Consider the following 15,772-nt stretch of genomic DNA (forward strand, 5'->3'; position numbering starts at 1 on the left):
CAAGAGTTGACCAAGAGAGGTCGGATGGGATAGATGAAAGTGAGGAGCCTGGCACAAGTAAGTGGAAGCAATGCCAGGACTCAGCTGAGGGCCTCGTGGTTGCCAACCCACGCTCCGAAGTTCAGAGCGCCTGAGGCCCCTTTTAGTCGCCTCTTACGACAGGCAGGGTAGAATAACACCCACGGTATCCCCTGCCTGTATTTTTCAAGCTGAGTATGGTTCAATATGAGCTGAAACATGTCCTAGTTTATATGACTGTTTAAATATAAATGGTCTAATGAAGTACTGAATAGCTGGAACCAGATGTTTATATTGGCTGGCCCCGCAGTGTAGGGGTAGCGTGCCTGCCTCTTACCCGGAGGCCCCAGGTTTGATTCCTGAGCAAGTCAGGGATTTTTACCTGGATCTGAGGGCTAGTTTGAGGTCCACCCAGCCTATGTGATTACAATTGAGGAGCCATCTGACGGTGATATAGTGGCCCTGGAATAGCCAAGAATAACGGCCAAGAGGATTCGTTGTGCTGACCACACGACACCTCATAATCTGCAGGCCTTCGGTCTGAGCAGTGGTTGCTTGGTAGGACATTGCCCTTTGGGGCTGTTGTGCCATGGGTTTTTATTTTTGGTTTGGGAAGTTTATATTCTATTAAGGAATAAAGTTGTTTTTATAAGTGCCAATATGGAACCCAGAGATGAAGTTTATCAATTGTAACTAATATCAGTGGTTTTCAATTATTTTTTATTTCACCCCACCTTACCCCTGCCTGTACAGGTGCTAGGGGTGTCTTACTCCCCAGTAATATTTTTTCCAGATAGTCAGTCATATGTGTACCAAGTTTGGTTGAGAACCATGCTGGAACATACATACATACAGTATGTCGATAATCTCAGTCATTTTGGACATTTTCTTTTTCACACCTTCTCAATATCCCCCCTTGCTGATGGGGGCTAAATTTGGATTTAAATGACATCTGGAGTGTTACTATTCATCTCAGCGACCCCAGAAACTGTGGATTCAACATTAATTTAGGTTATTTTTTATGTCAGCCCTCCTTACCACCACCCCTCGGGGTGTCTTACCCCCACAGTATTTTTTTCCAGGTAGTAAGTCATACATGTACCAAGTTTGGTGGAATTTGCTCCAGTGATTTAGGAGGAGATGTGGAACATATTATACACAGGAAGACCTTCAAAGTTTCTTGAATGCAGTATATCTCCTGCTTTGAACAGGAAGTCGTAGTGAGTTTCAAACTATTTTTTTAATCTGGAGAAGTTGGTCAAATTTCTCCGGCTCCTTCACTCAATGGTCAGAGAGCCCCAGGTTCGATTCCTGGCTTGGTCAGGTTTTTTTAACTTTGTCTGGTTAATTTTGCTTGCGTACATCACACTACCAACCACCACAGAAATATGCAATGGTGAATACATAGGGTTGGAGGCAGGAAAGGCATCTGGCCCTAATACAGAGCTAAATACAGTATACAAAGAACTGACCCCAGATGATTGGAGAAAATTCCAGGAATAATATATGTTGCTCAAATAAAAAAAATAAAAAATGTTTTCAGAACTGTAAAAATGAAAGTCCTACCTTTAATAGTTTGTTCATAACATTTCTGTAAAAAGTTGAGTGTCAGAAAAATATACTCTATTCAACATTTTTTTTATATACACTATGTGATCAAAAGTATCCGGACATGGTGTACAAGTTCGTGGTGCCCTCCATCGGTAATGCTGGAATTCAATATGGTGTTCGCCCACCCTTAGCCTTGATGACAGCATCCACTCTCGCAGGCATACCTTCAGTCAGGTGCTGGAAGGTTGCTTGGGGAATGGCAGCCCATTCTTCATAGAGCGCTGCACTGAGAAGAGGCAGCGATGTCGGTCAGTGATGCCTGGCATGAAGTCGGCGTTCCAAAGCATCCCAAAGGTGTTCTATAGGATTCAGGTTGGGACTCTGGGCAGGCCAGTCCATTACAGGGATGGTATTGCCGTGTAACCACTCCGCCATAGGCCGTGCACTACGAACAGGTGCTCGATCATGTTGAAAGATGCAATCGCCATCCCCGAAGTGCTCTTCAACAGTGGGAAGCAAGAAGGTGCTTAAAACATCAATGTAGGCCTGTGCTGTGATAGTGCCATGCAAAACAACAAGGGGTGCAAGCTCCCTCCATGTGAAGCACGGCCACACCATAACACCACCGCCTCCGAAGTTTACTGTTGGCACTACACACGCTGGCAGATGACGTTAACCAGGCATTCGCCATACCTACACCCTGCCATCGGATCGCCACATTGTGTACCGTGATTCGTCACTCCACATAACGTTTTTCCACTGTTCAATCATCCAGTGTTTACGCTCCTTACACCAAGCGAGGCATCGTTTGGCATTGACCTGCATAATGTGTAGTTTATGGGCAGTCGCTCGACAATGAAATCCGAGTTTTCTCACCTCCCGCCGAACTGTCATAGTACTTGGAGTGGATCCTGATGCAGTTTGGAATTCCTGTGTGATGGTCTGGATAGATGCCTGCCTATTACTTTTGTCGAACCTCTTCAACTGTCAGTGGTCTCTGTCAGTCAACAGATGAGGTCGGCGTGTAAGCTTTTGTGCTGTATGTGCCCCTTCACGTTTCCACTTCACTATCATATCAGAAACAGTGGACCTAGGGATGTTTAGGAGTGTGGAAATCTCGCGTACTGACTTCTGACACAAGTGGCACCCAGTATTACCTGACCACGTTCGAAGTCCGTCTGGAGCCCCCATTCTGCTCTCTCACGATGTTGAATGACTACTGAGGTCACTGCTATGAAGTACCTGGCAGTAGGTGGCAGCACAATGCACCTAAGATGAAAAATGTATGTTTTTGGGGGTGTTCGGATACTTTTGATCACATAGTGTATATAGCCGACATAAGACTACTTTAGTCAGGTTTATGGAAGTTTTCCTTCTTTTTGTCAGCCCAGTACTGTTTCATACTTTCTGAACATAATTTTCTTTCTGCTTCTGGAATCAGTCTTCCTATTCTCTGCTTGTTGATTTTCGTCTGTAGTCTAGTGTGTTTATCTTTCAATATCTTGAGTGTATTTGTTTTGTATTTTAAATCTTCTATCATAATATGTAACTCTCTCATATCTTCTTTAAGTTTTGTGATCCATCTAATATTATTCTCACTCTTGCTCTTCCATAATTTTTCTATTATTTTTCTACTGATTATTTTTCCTGGTGACCATATTAGATGCCCTAAGAATGATATTCATTTCTTTTTCATTGTGCTGGTCACAGGTCCTACTTCTTTATAACCTGTTTCATTGGAAGCTAGTCTCCAAACTCTGTTTACTTGATAATTTTTTTAAAAACAGGTTCTCACTATTCTCCTTTCTAACTTGATTACTCTATCTAATGCAACTGTGTTTGTTGTTTTGAATAATGTTTCACATACATATGTAATGAATTAGTTATTAATTAATGTAATGAAGACTGTTAGAAAGAGGAATCTGATATTGTGCAGAAATAAATATCTCTAACCACTTTATTTTTCTAAATTAAAAAAAAACTGTTATTTTGCGGAGCTGTTTCACATGGAATACCCCTATCTCAAATTTTGCACATGGAGGCATATCAATCAGTTAATACAGAAACTTGAATGTATATTAGGTAATATAAAAATATGATTCGTACCTCATTTGTTTCAATAATTTCAGTCTTTTCTCTTATTTCTGCACACACACCATTTGTCAAGTCTTTGCCTTCCATAACACAAAATCTAACGTACTGTAACACTCACCTCAAGCTGGAGGCCAGGTGTACTGAGGAAGGGAGGTACATAAGCAAATGCCAGTGGTTTCTTCAACGAATAGCTGAAGCAACCTGATGTTGTGTTTCCTACAACCTGCCAAAACCAAATAACATTAGAAATATAAAAGTACAAATTTATTACTATTTTTCAAATTGAATCAGAAAAGCAGACCTAAATAAAAGTTTGATACTGTAAGAAAATACTGTATATCTTTGAATCCTAGACAACTCTCAATGCAAGATGACCCCCAATTTCTCCTTCAAAATAAAAATCAAATCAGGCTTTAAAAGTGCTTTGTGAAACATAATTTTATATAGATCAAGTTAAAAATTTAATTTGAGAAAAATAGCACACTCAAGTATCGTGTAAATTCTACCTGCTTTTCTAATCATTTTTCATTAGAGATATCTGATACTGTTTTTGAAAGTTCTGGGAATTCCTCTTCGTTGCGCCACTTCGCGAGCCCGCATTCATTTCGCATGTCATGTGTGTTTAGTGATGATTTTAATTGTTAGTTTAAGCAACTGAGTATGATCCATGGATCGAAAGTAGTATTGCAGTTTAGAAGTAAATAAATACACTTTACAACATATATAATACTAGCAAGATACCCGTGCTTCGCTACGGTATTATACTGAAATTTATAATTGAATGCTTATTGTTTTAGATAATCCTCCGAAATTCGCGATCGGACTCGTTTTCTGCGAGAATCCACCAAAATTCCCGATCTGACTCGTTTTCTATTATTTTACGGCACGTTTCCTCCCATTTTTCAATCTTCCTTTTCAACAATCGATTTCGTACTTCTCGGGTTAGGCTCAGGTATTCCTCCCGGTCAGTTGGGTCCGTAAATCTGTGCCATCTTTTCCTATAATCATTTTTAATATGGATAAAATCCTTCAGGAGATCCAGCGTGGTGTCATATTGGGTGCCTTGGCGGCACTGAACCCGCGGCCAGGCTGCATTCTTAGTCATTACCCGTCCAGGAGCCGTTTCCAGCGCGGTCCGCACATTTGACGACGGTCCGGAACATTATTATTATTATTATGTGTTGCTGGAATGGCTGATGACAGGGAAAACCGGAGTATCCGGAGAAAAACCTGTCCCGCCTCCGTTTTGTCCAGCACGAATGACACATGGAGCGAACGGGATTTGAACCACGGAACCCAGCTGTGAGAGGCCGGCACGCTTGCGTCTGAGCAACGGAGGATCCTTATAAGTACATTAATAACAGTAAAATCAATTGGTCTCACCTCCTTCTACACCCCACCGCCGTTAAGTTTATTTACCGCCACCTCCCCCCCCCCCCCACGAAAAAATAAAAGAAGGCTTGTTTCTTTATGTTTAAGGGAGATTCCAAACACCAATGTTCACGTCTATTACCTTCAGCTTTGAGATATAAGTATCCCCATAAAAATAATTTACTTTTTGCACTTCATTTCACACTACTCCCCCCCTCCCCAAGTGAATTTTCCCGCAAAAAATACTTGTTTCTTTAATAGTAAAGGATCTTCTAAATACCAATTATCACGACTCAAAATTCTTCAGTTTTTGATTTATGTGTCCTCATTAAAGGAATTCAACTCCTTTACACTCCCGCCCTCCAAGATGGTCCCCCCCCCCCAAACGCGTTTTTCTTTGTTTTCAAAGGAGATCCAAATACGAATTATAACGTCTGTAACAACTTTAGTTTTTATTAGATGTATGTATTCTCATACAATTAAGTCAATTAATTTTTCAATTCTTTCACCTCCCCCCCCCCCTTCATTGGATTTTCCGACAATACGTGTTTCTTTACTTTTAAAGCAGATTCCAAATATCAAATTTCACGTCTGTAACATCTTCATATTTGAGATATCAGTAGCCTAATTAAAAGAATTCAACACCATTTTCAGTCACTTTTACACCCCCCCCCCCCCCGCTCCACCCAAGTGGTATTTCCGAAAACTAAAAATACACGTTTCTTTATGTTTAATAGAGATAAAAAATACCATTTTTCACTTCTGTAACATGTTAAGTTTTTTGAGATATACTGTTAAAATTCTCATTTTAAAATTTCACCCCTTTTGAGTTTTCCAAAACAAATCACCTATGTTTCTGTACATTTACAGGAGATTCCAAACACCCACTTTTTACGTCTGTAACATTTTACGTTTCCAAGATATCTGTAGATATAGTCTTTCAAAAAATTCACCCCATTTTGTCACTCCTGTTTAACCGCCATTAATTGGATTTTCCAAAAACTAAAAAATACGTGTTTCTTTATTTTTAAAGGAGATCCCATATACAAATTTTCAGTTCTGTAATATCTTTCGTTTCTGAGATATATGTATCCTTATTAAAGGCATTCAAGCCATTTTTCACCCTTTTAAACACCTCCTATTGGGATTTAAGGAAACAAAAAGAGACGTGTTCCTTTATTTTTAGAGGAGAATCTAAGTACCAATTTTACATCTGTAAATTTTAAAGTTTTAAGATGTAGACACACTCATTTTAAAAATTCACCCCCCTTTTCACCCCCCAATATTTGGATTTTCCAAAAACGAAAAAATACATGTTTCTTTACTTTTAAAGTAGATCTCAAATACAAATTTTCAGGTCTGCAATATCTTCAGGTTCTGAAATATAAGTAGCCTCATTAAAGGCATTCAACCCATTACTCACCCTTTTACACCCTTCCTATTGGGATTTTCCGAAAACAAAAGAATACGTGTTTCCTTATTTTTAAAGGAGATTCTAAATACCAATTTTTACGTCTATAAAGTTTTGAGATATAGATACACTCATTTTAAAAAATCACCCCCTTTTCACCCCCCATGAATTGGATTTTCCAAAAACAAAAAATACGTGTTTCTTTATTTTTAAAAGAGATTCCAAACACCAATTTTCAGATCTGTAATATCTTCAGTTTCTGAGATATAAGTAGCCTCATTACAGGATTCAACCGCTTTTTCACCCCTTTTCACTCCTCCTATTGCGATTTTCCGAAAACAAAAAAATACGTGTTTCTTTATTTTTAAAGAAGATTCTAAATACCAATTTTCACATCTGTAAACTTTTAAAGTTTTGAGATATAGATACACTCATTTTAAAATTTCACCCCCCTTTTTCACCCCCTTAGCGACGGAATATCCAAAAACCCTCTCTTAGCGAGCACCTACATCTTAATATGAATATATCCCCAAAATTTCATTTCTTTATGTCCAGTAGTTTTGGCTCGGCGATGATGAATCAGTCAGTCAGTCAGTCAGTCAGTCAGGACAAGCTACTTTATATATATAGATTAATTAGGTAAGAACGCCAGAAAACTCTGTAATTGTGATTCATATCGCATCTCGAGTTAAGGCCATTCTGTCTTTGCATTTTTTCATGCACATGCATCACAATTTCATCTTCAATGTCTTTAAAGCATCCTTGGTGTGTACCATTGAGTGCCTTTGTTTTGGAGTATGAATTTTTAAAGCGATCCTTTTCTTTACATCAAGCATTGACTTTAGTTAAGATGTATTTCTTGTGTGTACACAATTAAACCAAATAAAATAATAAGTGAGTTATTCCAACTTTTCAATACAAATTTAATTTGTTCAATACGAACCCATAAAATGAAATTCATTTCTTTAGATGTACACAATTAATCTTCGTTTTTATGTGTTTAATAACCATTAACTTGAAACTGACATCATAATATCAATGAGAACCCATTGAAAACTTGTCAGTATTAATTGTTCCATATGTCTGTACAATACGATGATCCATCACAAAAATATTCCTGCTGTTTAAAAAATGTTACTTCTACTAAGTGTCAGGTACAACCGGCTGCCGCTAGACACACATCTCGCTTGTCCGGTTTTGCTAGCTTCAGTGGCTAGTAAGGCTAAAGGTCAGTGAGTTTCATGCACACACAGGGGTTAAAAGGAAGCAGTGTGGCTGCCATGGTAGCTGCCAATGGTGTTCATTACTGTTAAGTCACAAATGCAATACGATCCTGATCCTTCACATTGAATTCTGAGGGGAAAAAATTGTCTTGGATTCAGAGAAATACAGTAAATGAGAAATGTGTTATGAAGAAAGGAATGTAAAAGAATATTTTTAAAAGAAAATGGCAAACCTTTCCAGAACACCATACAGCTTCATCACCTTTGGGGTCAACATCATTTGTCTCCAAAACCAGAGGTACCAACACCTTCCTTATTCCTTCTCTCTGTTCCTTGAGCAGTGCTTCTTGCCCAATGAATTTCTCCTAAAAGGTAAGAGTCCATTGACAATTTTTTGAAGACAGCTTATTGATAACAGTAACACATTGCATAGTACACCCAGTCTCTTGAATGTCGTATTAGAGTGATTCTATAACAAGTTTTATATATAAAGATAGGGACGTGAATAGGAACACACAATGACTGTGGAACAGGGGAGGAAGAGAAAGAGGAGACAAGGACAAACAAGGAAACATGAGAAGAGAAGGACAATCCTCATCTTCACATAAAAGCCTGGTCAACAAATAACCAGACTCTGAAAATGGTACAAAAAACCAAATTCTTAACGGTTTCCGATAAGTACTACTAAATAGTGGTATTGTTCCTAAAAAACTAGGCATATGGTGTGCATTTTTGAAACAATTAGTTATCATTCAGCAGCTGTCAGTTTGCGAGTGTGTTGAGTACCTGTATGTGTTGCAATTGCCAAGATATTTGAATATCATGAGCAATGTATTTGTTTCTGTTTCAAACTGGGGAAAACGTTTACACAGATGTACCAAATAAAGAAGATAGTTTATGGCGATTCGCTTGGACTGAAGATAGTGCTGCAGATCAAGACGAATGTGAAAGTGTTGTTGACAGACCTTTTTGACGCCAGACACTATCCTGGCTCACTTCAAACATTGCTGGAGTGCTGTTTCAAAGTTTTATGGACCTGTGAACTCTTGAGAAATCTACAGTACATAGGCCTACACTGCAGTGGAGAGATTTATCCCAAATCTACGTAAAGTTTGGTAAAGTTCGTCCCTGTGCCTTGTTGCCTGTGATAGAGAAGGCTAAATATAGATGAAACTGCCTCTGGATATGAATCAGGTGTTCCTGAAAAAAATTGCAACCAACCTGCTTTCATCAAATATGCCAAGCTCTGATGGTTGTTCTTCTTTTCTGCCAAGTCAGATTAGCAAACTGTTACAATTGTCTGGCATACAAAATATATTATGTGTCATATTACTGGCTCCCTTCCCAAAATACACTACTAAATACACTGTATGTGAATCCAATTTGGCCCTTTCCCTTATTAGTTGGTCTAATTGGTTTATTTTTAAGGGACAAAAACAACATAATTATCAGCACTAAACACCTTTAAAACAACAGTTATATACATACCGTACTAAGTACATACACGTTAGTTTGATTCTAGGACTTAAAAAGTTGTAACTATACTAGATTGTTGTCAATGTCTGTTATGTTTATTTTAATTTAAACTGTATGATGCAGCTGAAGATGTCCCCTAGGAGATAAAACATGCACTGCATATTTTTTTAAATGTAATTAATCACTAAGAGTGATTAACTATTATATTGATTGGGTGGAAATCCTCAAATCTCTATATATTCTGAATAAGCGGAATGTTCCAAGCCAGAATGAAATTTTAGTAAAACAATAAGTATGCAGGGAGCTTTTAAAGGTAGTAAAGGTCATAATATGAAGATAAAGTTGGAAATCAAGAGGACAAATACACATTTATAGGAAGGAGAAATAGGGAAATAATATTTCAAGGGATACATTCAAACCCACACTGCAACTCAGGTAGGATCCTCTCGGAAATAATCTCCAGGCGATTGAGAAAAATTCTATCAAGAATTTTACCTGCTATAGATAGCAATTATATGCCGTGATAGTTGTCACAAACACTATGATCACCTTTTTTGAAAAGAGTAATGATAGTGGCATTTTTAAGGTCGCCAAGTACTTTGCAGGTTTCCCATATTAAGAGGATAAGAGTATGAAGTCTGGTCTTCAGAGGTAGGCCTCCACTTCAAACCAGTTCCAGAGGAATGTTATCTGGGCCAGGGGCCTTGCCAGGTTTCAGTTTACTGAGAGCAGCTTTGAATTCCTTGAATGTTGGTGGAAGAGCCATCCATGGTTGGTGGTGATGTAGAGGCACATCATCAAGAAAGTCTTCAGTAGCATTTGAACTCTGATTGAGAAGAGTGGAGAAATGTTCTTTCCAATGTTTTAGGATTTCTTGACTATCAGTAATAGTGGTAGCAATATCAGCAGCTTTTAGTGTACCAGAGGAGGAACAAGTTGGGCCATATTACTCCATTATTCCTGCATAGACATACTTTGCAGTTCCTGAGCTTTCTGCTGCCACCAGTTGTTCTTTATTTCTCTTATTTGCCCCTGATATTTATGCTTGAGTTCACAAAAGGGCACTTTCTTTGCGCCTGAAGATGGATCTTGAAGAAGGGATAGATGGGCTTCTCATTTAGCATTGACGACACTCAAAATCTCTTTGTTGTTGCCAACAAACCCGTCTTGTCTTACATCTTTCTGTGATTATTTTCCGCAATGTAGCCCATTCCTGCTCTACATTCTTTGTGTTGACTGGAGCACTTGCCAGCATGTCGGAGATCATGTTGTGGAAATTAATGGCAGTGGATCCATCCCGAAGTTTAGATGTATCAAACTTCTGCCTGGGTGGATTACGGAGAAGACCGATTCTAAGATAAGAGAATAGCAACTTGTGATCCGTCCAGCAATTGTCAACATTTCTAGCTGTCCTGGTGATAAGGACATCCTTCCTATCACATTGTCGAGTGATGATGTAATCGAGGATGTGCAAATGCTTAGAGCGAGGGTGCATCCATGTGGTCTTGAGGCGATTAGGTAGGTGAAACTGCGTATTAGTTATGTAAAGTTCATGTTCGGTACATAGACCAAGAAGCAGCAATCCACTGGCATTGCAACTTGTTTGCCCATCACATTGTCCCATAGCAGATTATCCTTCTCAACTCTAGCACTGAAGTCACCTAGTAGGAAGAGCTTATCTTTAGTTGGTACATTGAAGATGGTTGTGGAAAGCAAGTTATAGAACTGGTTTTTAGCATCTTCATCAACATCTAAAGTAGGAGTATAAGCTGAGATGAGAGCCATGTAACTATCACCGGAGAGTGGTATACGGAGAGTCTTCAGTCTTTCACTAACTGCATTTGGGACAAGCTGGTGATTAGCAACTACATTTGTCTTCACGGTGAATCCAACACCATGAATACGATGCTCTCCATCCTCCTTACCCGTCCAAGAGATGGTATATGCTGAACTAGATTCAATAACTTTACCTTCACTGGATAATCTTGTTTCAGTTATTGCAGCTACATCAATATTCAATCCAGTAAGCTTGTGGGCAACAAGAGCTGTTCTCCTTTCAGATCTGACACTCTCTTTTGTGTCAAGCAATGTTGCCATTATAAATTGTTTTCCTTGATTGTTTCAAAAAGTGTGATTTCCAATACCCACCTTTTCTAGGGCCTTCCCCATTTAGGAGTGGGCAGCAGTGATCCTAAATAGTCCTGCCCAAACACAGGTGCAGGGACAAATTCTCCAGTAGTCAAAATTCTTGTAAAGACGACCATCACACACCTGCTGCCAACGTGCAAGTCCAAACTGAAGGCTTCAAGTTTCCCCAGAGAACCTGACTTCACTGTCCTTATCCCATTTCAGTTGGACTTGGAGTGAAAAGTGACAGCTGAAGAAAGTACCACTGGTGTGGATTTTTTAAGGTGGATCACACCTTGCCAGGAAGTGATCCACACACACTATGATTTCAGAATCCTTCACCATGGCACATATGCATGAGACATGGTGTCAAACACCAAACCTGCAATGGACTGCCGCTGACTCAAGACTCTTCCGCTTCACTCGCCACACTGAAGCCCAACTTCTCCGCCGAGTAAACTGTTGAGTAATGGTGTTTCAGTAGCATTTCCTCTACTGAGGGACCATTGGCCCTCCTAAAGAGTTTCATCTGCCCAAAGCCATTGGCCTCTTTAGATAGTACTCTTATTTATCTCCGAGTCCAGGGCTGTCTCTTCCGCCATCTCCACCATACTGAAGTCCACCTTCTCCGCTGCAGATATCATTGAGGTCTTCACTCGTAACCCTGAGCTGGGACTCTTACCAGATGTTACACACCGGGTCAGTGTGCTCTGGGACTCACATAAGCAGGGGCACCAGTCTCTGGATACCTCCGAAAAAGGTCCCTACCTGCTACCTTGACATAACTTTATGTAAGTATATAAGGAAGCAGGCTTTCCATTATAGTGATGAATGGGTTTATGCAAATGTTAGATGTGCTTTTTCTCAATCAGTCTGTTATATGTTTCATTTTAAGGTTATACAAATGATTCTTTTCAATTTCCAATTCTCATTAGTTATTACTGATTTATATGTCTTCTACTTAGCTTTTTTCCCTGCAGAGCAGGGTATATTTTTCATCTTGTTGATAGCCATTTCTGCCAACTGAAAGTCATTAATGAACACGTTGATGAATATTATGTCCTCTCTCAATCTAGCCACTATTTCCTGGGTCTGCCAAGGGGACAGCTTCCTTCCAGGAGAGGATTCAAGGCTAATTTGGCCACAGACTACTCATCACTGTGCATGACATGACCATACCAACATAGATTAGTTTCTTACAGTATCACTCCCATGACTACTTGTATAACATTGATTGATTTAAAATAAAATTCTATAAAAGAACACTTTAATGTATTTGAATCTTTATTTGTTTAAAAGCTAATTAACAAAAGTGGCTGGATGGGTGAGGTTTGAAACCTGGTGGATCCTAGGTAGGAATGTTTAATCTGAAAGTTCATTTGAACACTTGCTAACACCCGAACACTAGCAAAATCAGCATATGCTGGATGAGTTAAATACCGTATAGATCAGGAGTTTCCAAATAGCGGTCCACAAAGCAATATTTTAAGAAATGTGAAGAAAATTTACAAAAAATATTTCATAGCTCATTCAAAAAAGTATTCATTTTTATACCCTTTATAGACCTAAGTCAGAACTAATTCATTCTTTAATATTATTTCCTGTTCTTAAGTTATTACTTGGGTTGAATACATTATCTTTTCATTTAAAAAATTAAAATCCAAACTTCGGCAGGAAATGAGCCCTCACAAATGCCAGTGCTAGGTCTTAACCATTATAAAAATGGCTATGGGATCCATACCAATTCTTGAACTCCATACCACCCTCACTCTGGACATTTTATGCAATGTAGCATGCAATGAACACCAAGAATACTTTAATAAAATTGCCATTGGTGCAAGAAGCAGTTTCAATTTTTCATTTTTCTCTCACTGGTAGTACTGGCTGGTACACAGTGCTGTACACTTGAAGAAATTTTCATGGAAGTACTCCTGGAAGTACATTGCTGTGATTTTAGGCTCTCACAATTGTATATCGTTGTTCCCTTCACACTACTCCCACTAAATTGTCTTCCTTCAAGTTTTGTTTTGAATGCATTATTAATTTCAGTTTGTCTTTTGGTACTTTTTTTTTGTCAAATATTAATTCAAATGAACTGACATTTTTGGGTGCTCTTCTTCCAAATTCAATTGCCCTGGTTATAATAGTGTTTATTTTTAATTTCACTTTTATACAATTACAAAATAGGGTTTGAAGCAATTAAAATGATTAAACCTTCCAATTGAACTATGCATATTATTTCATACTGGCACCTCTGTTCTATTTGGAATTTTACGAAAATTGACCAATTATTAAAGTGCGGCCCACGAACATGCCTCCTAAGGTTTCCAATGTGGCCCTTGGGCCCTTAAAACTGAAAACCCCTGGTATAGAGAGCAGGGGTACATTTAGTTCATAGCTAATTTTTTATTGTTCCAATAATTGAAGTCTTATATGAATTTCTGTTTTGACTGTTTACCTTCTTCATTTTTATAAAGAAGCCCAGTCCTGCCTCCAGAGGTGATGTGTCCTTGTTCATGTCGGCTCCCCACATGCGGAATCCTTTCTCCATCCTGAGCACATTCAGAGCCAGAGTTCCAAAGTCATTGATACCTGGAAACAGACAAGCAGTTCAAAACTTGAAACTTCTTCCGAACTCCATGTTTATTAGGAATGCTGAGAATAATTATTACAATATTTAGTGAAACATTTTCTCAAGCTTCCTCATACCTGCCAACTTTTGAAAAGGGCTACCAGTAAAACTCATGTGCGACAAAAAATCTAACGATTTTCAACATACCCCAGCTTGATGAAAATAATAATACTTCTGGGCTACAAAATACAATAATTCATGCTTTAAACAGATTACTTCAATAAAATCATATCTACTTACATCACAGGCCAATGATTTGTAGATGAACATAACAATGAAGAAGAAATCCATGTTAAACAGCAGCAGGCATGGTGAATATTGGTTTGGAGCATACATAACAGAACTTCCTTGATAAATTAAGCAGATATGCCATAATTGAAAAAGGCTTTACCCAATAAAACTTGTTTAACATAACACAGGCAAGAAATAATATCATACATACTGCCAATCACATGCTAGTTCGACTTTAAAGTCATAGTTGTGGCCTTTTTAGCTTCCTGCAAAAAGTCTTGAGAAAATGTTTTGTCATAACAGGGACCAGAACTCCTGGTCTTCAAAATAGAAATAGACTCCAGAGATTCAATGGACATGGATGATCTGAACTCTGTTCTATTTTGCTTCACAAGGCTGAATACGCGTTCACATTCTGCATTGCTATGCGGTATGGTGAGAATAGAGAGCATTACTCTAAACAGTAGCGGTGATTGGGGGGGGGGGGGGCAGTCGCCCCCCCACTTCCTGGAGAAAATATTATATTTTTATTTAATTTTGGCCGGCTTAGACTTCAGGCTTTATGCATAAGCACATGCCCTATATTTCCAAATGCAATTTTTTTTTTTCTCGCAAACAGGAGAAAACACGGAAAATCTAAGATATGCATTTGGAAATATAGGGCATGTACTTATGCATAGTGCCTGAAGACAAATTCTGACTGCAGAAGATTATCGTAGGAAAGTGACTGAACACAGGCTGTTGGTAAACATTGTTTTATTATGGTATAGACAGCAAATACACAAGACTAGGTACAAAGGACAGGTCTCCATTGGTTAAAGACCTTCAAAATAATCACCCATTGTTTCCACTGTGCGTTGCCAGTGCTGGGGCAGGCACTGAATACCATTCGCTGCATGTGTATCGCTAACGTGTGACACCTCTCTCCGAAATGCTGCTACGATGTCCTCTTTGTCAGCAAACCATTGTTCACATAATGGCTTCTTGACTTTGGGGATTAGATCATAGTCACATGGGCTCAGATCAGGCAAATAGACAGGTGTGGAAGAACCTCCCATCCCCACCGTTGTAAGCGACGCTGAACGATGGCAGCTGTGTGAGCTGTTGCGTTACAGTGTAGGATTATAGCGTTGTCTTAAAGATCTGGACGTTTGGTTCGCACTGCACAGTGCAATTGGTACAACAAGAAGGAATTGTAATAAACTGCATTGACAGTGTGCCCCTCATGCACTGGATGACACACAAGAACACCGTGAAAATCATATGCCAGGATTACCATAATCTTATTGGGCAACTGATTTTGTCGAACCTTGAGTCTCCTTGGTGACCCCTGATGACGCCAATCACTTGACTGTCTCTTCAGTTCAGGTTCATAAGCACGTGCCCATGTTTCATCGACTGCAATAATGCGATTCAACATGGCTTGTCCTTCTTGCTGAAACCTCTCCGCATTAATGCGACATGTTTCATAACAAGTCCACTTCTGTACCTCAGTTAAGTGACATGGCACCCACTTTGCACAAAGGTTACGTATCTGTAGGTCCTTGTGTAAAATGCGCTGTATTGTTGCCGCTGGTATTGCTGTATGTTCTTGCAATTCCGCTAGAGTCCAGCGCCTGTCCTCATGTAAACACTCAT

At 39.1% G+C, this 15,772-nt stretch overlaps 1 protein-coding gene across 1 annotated transcript in view; it reads right to left on the minus strand.

Moving 5' to 3' along the window:
- The window catches only part of LOC136877239 (dimethylglycine dehydrogenase, mitochondrial), a 95,383-nt gene that overhangs the window by 6,798 nt on the left and 72,813 nt on the right, over positions 1-15,772 (minus strand). The window contains exons 15-17 of the mRNA XM_067151099.2: positions 13,730-13,863; positions 7,902-8,033; positions 3,782-3,886 (exon numbers count right to left, since the gene is read on the minus strand). Coding sequence (XP_067007200.2) covers positions 3,782-3,886; positions 7,902-8,033; positions 13,730-13,863 — 371 coding nt within the window. The remainder of the gene's footprint in view (positions 1-3,781; positions 3,887-7,901; positions 8,034-13,729; positions 13,864-15,772) is intronic.

The sequence above is a fragment of the Anabrus simplex genome, chromosome 7 (genome assembly GCF_040414725.1).
Source record: "Anabrus simplex isolate iqAnaSimp1 chromosome 7, ASM4041472v1, whole genome shotgun sequence".
Lineage (NCBI taxonomy): Eukaryota > Metazoa > Arthropoda > Insecta > Orthoptera > Tettigoniidae > Anabrus > Anabrus simplex.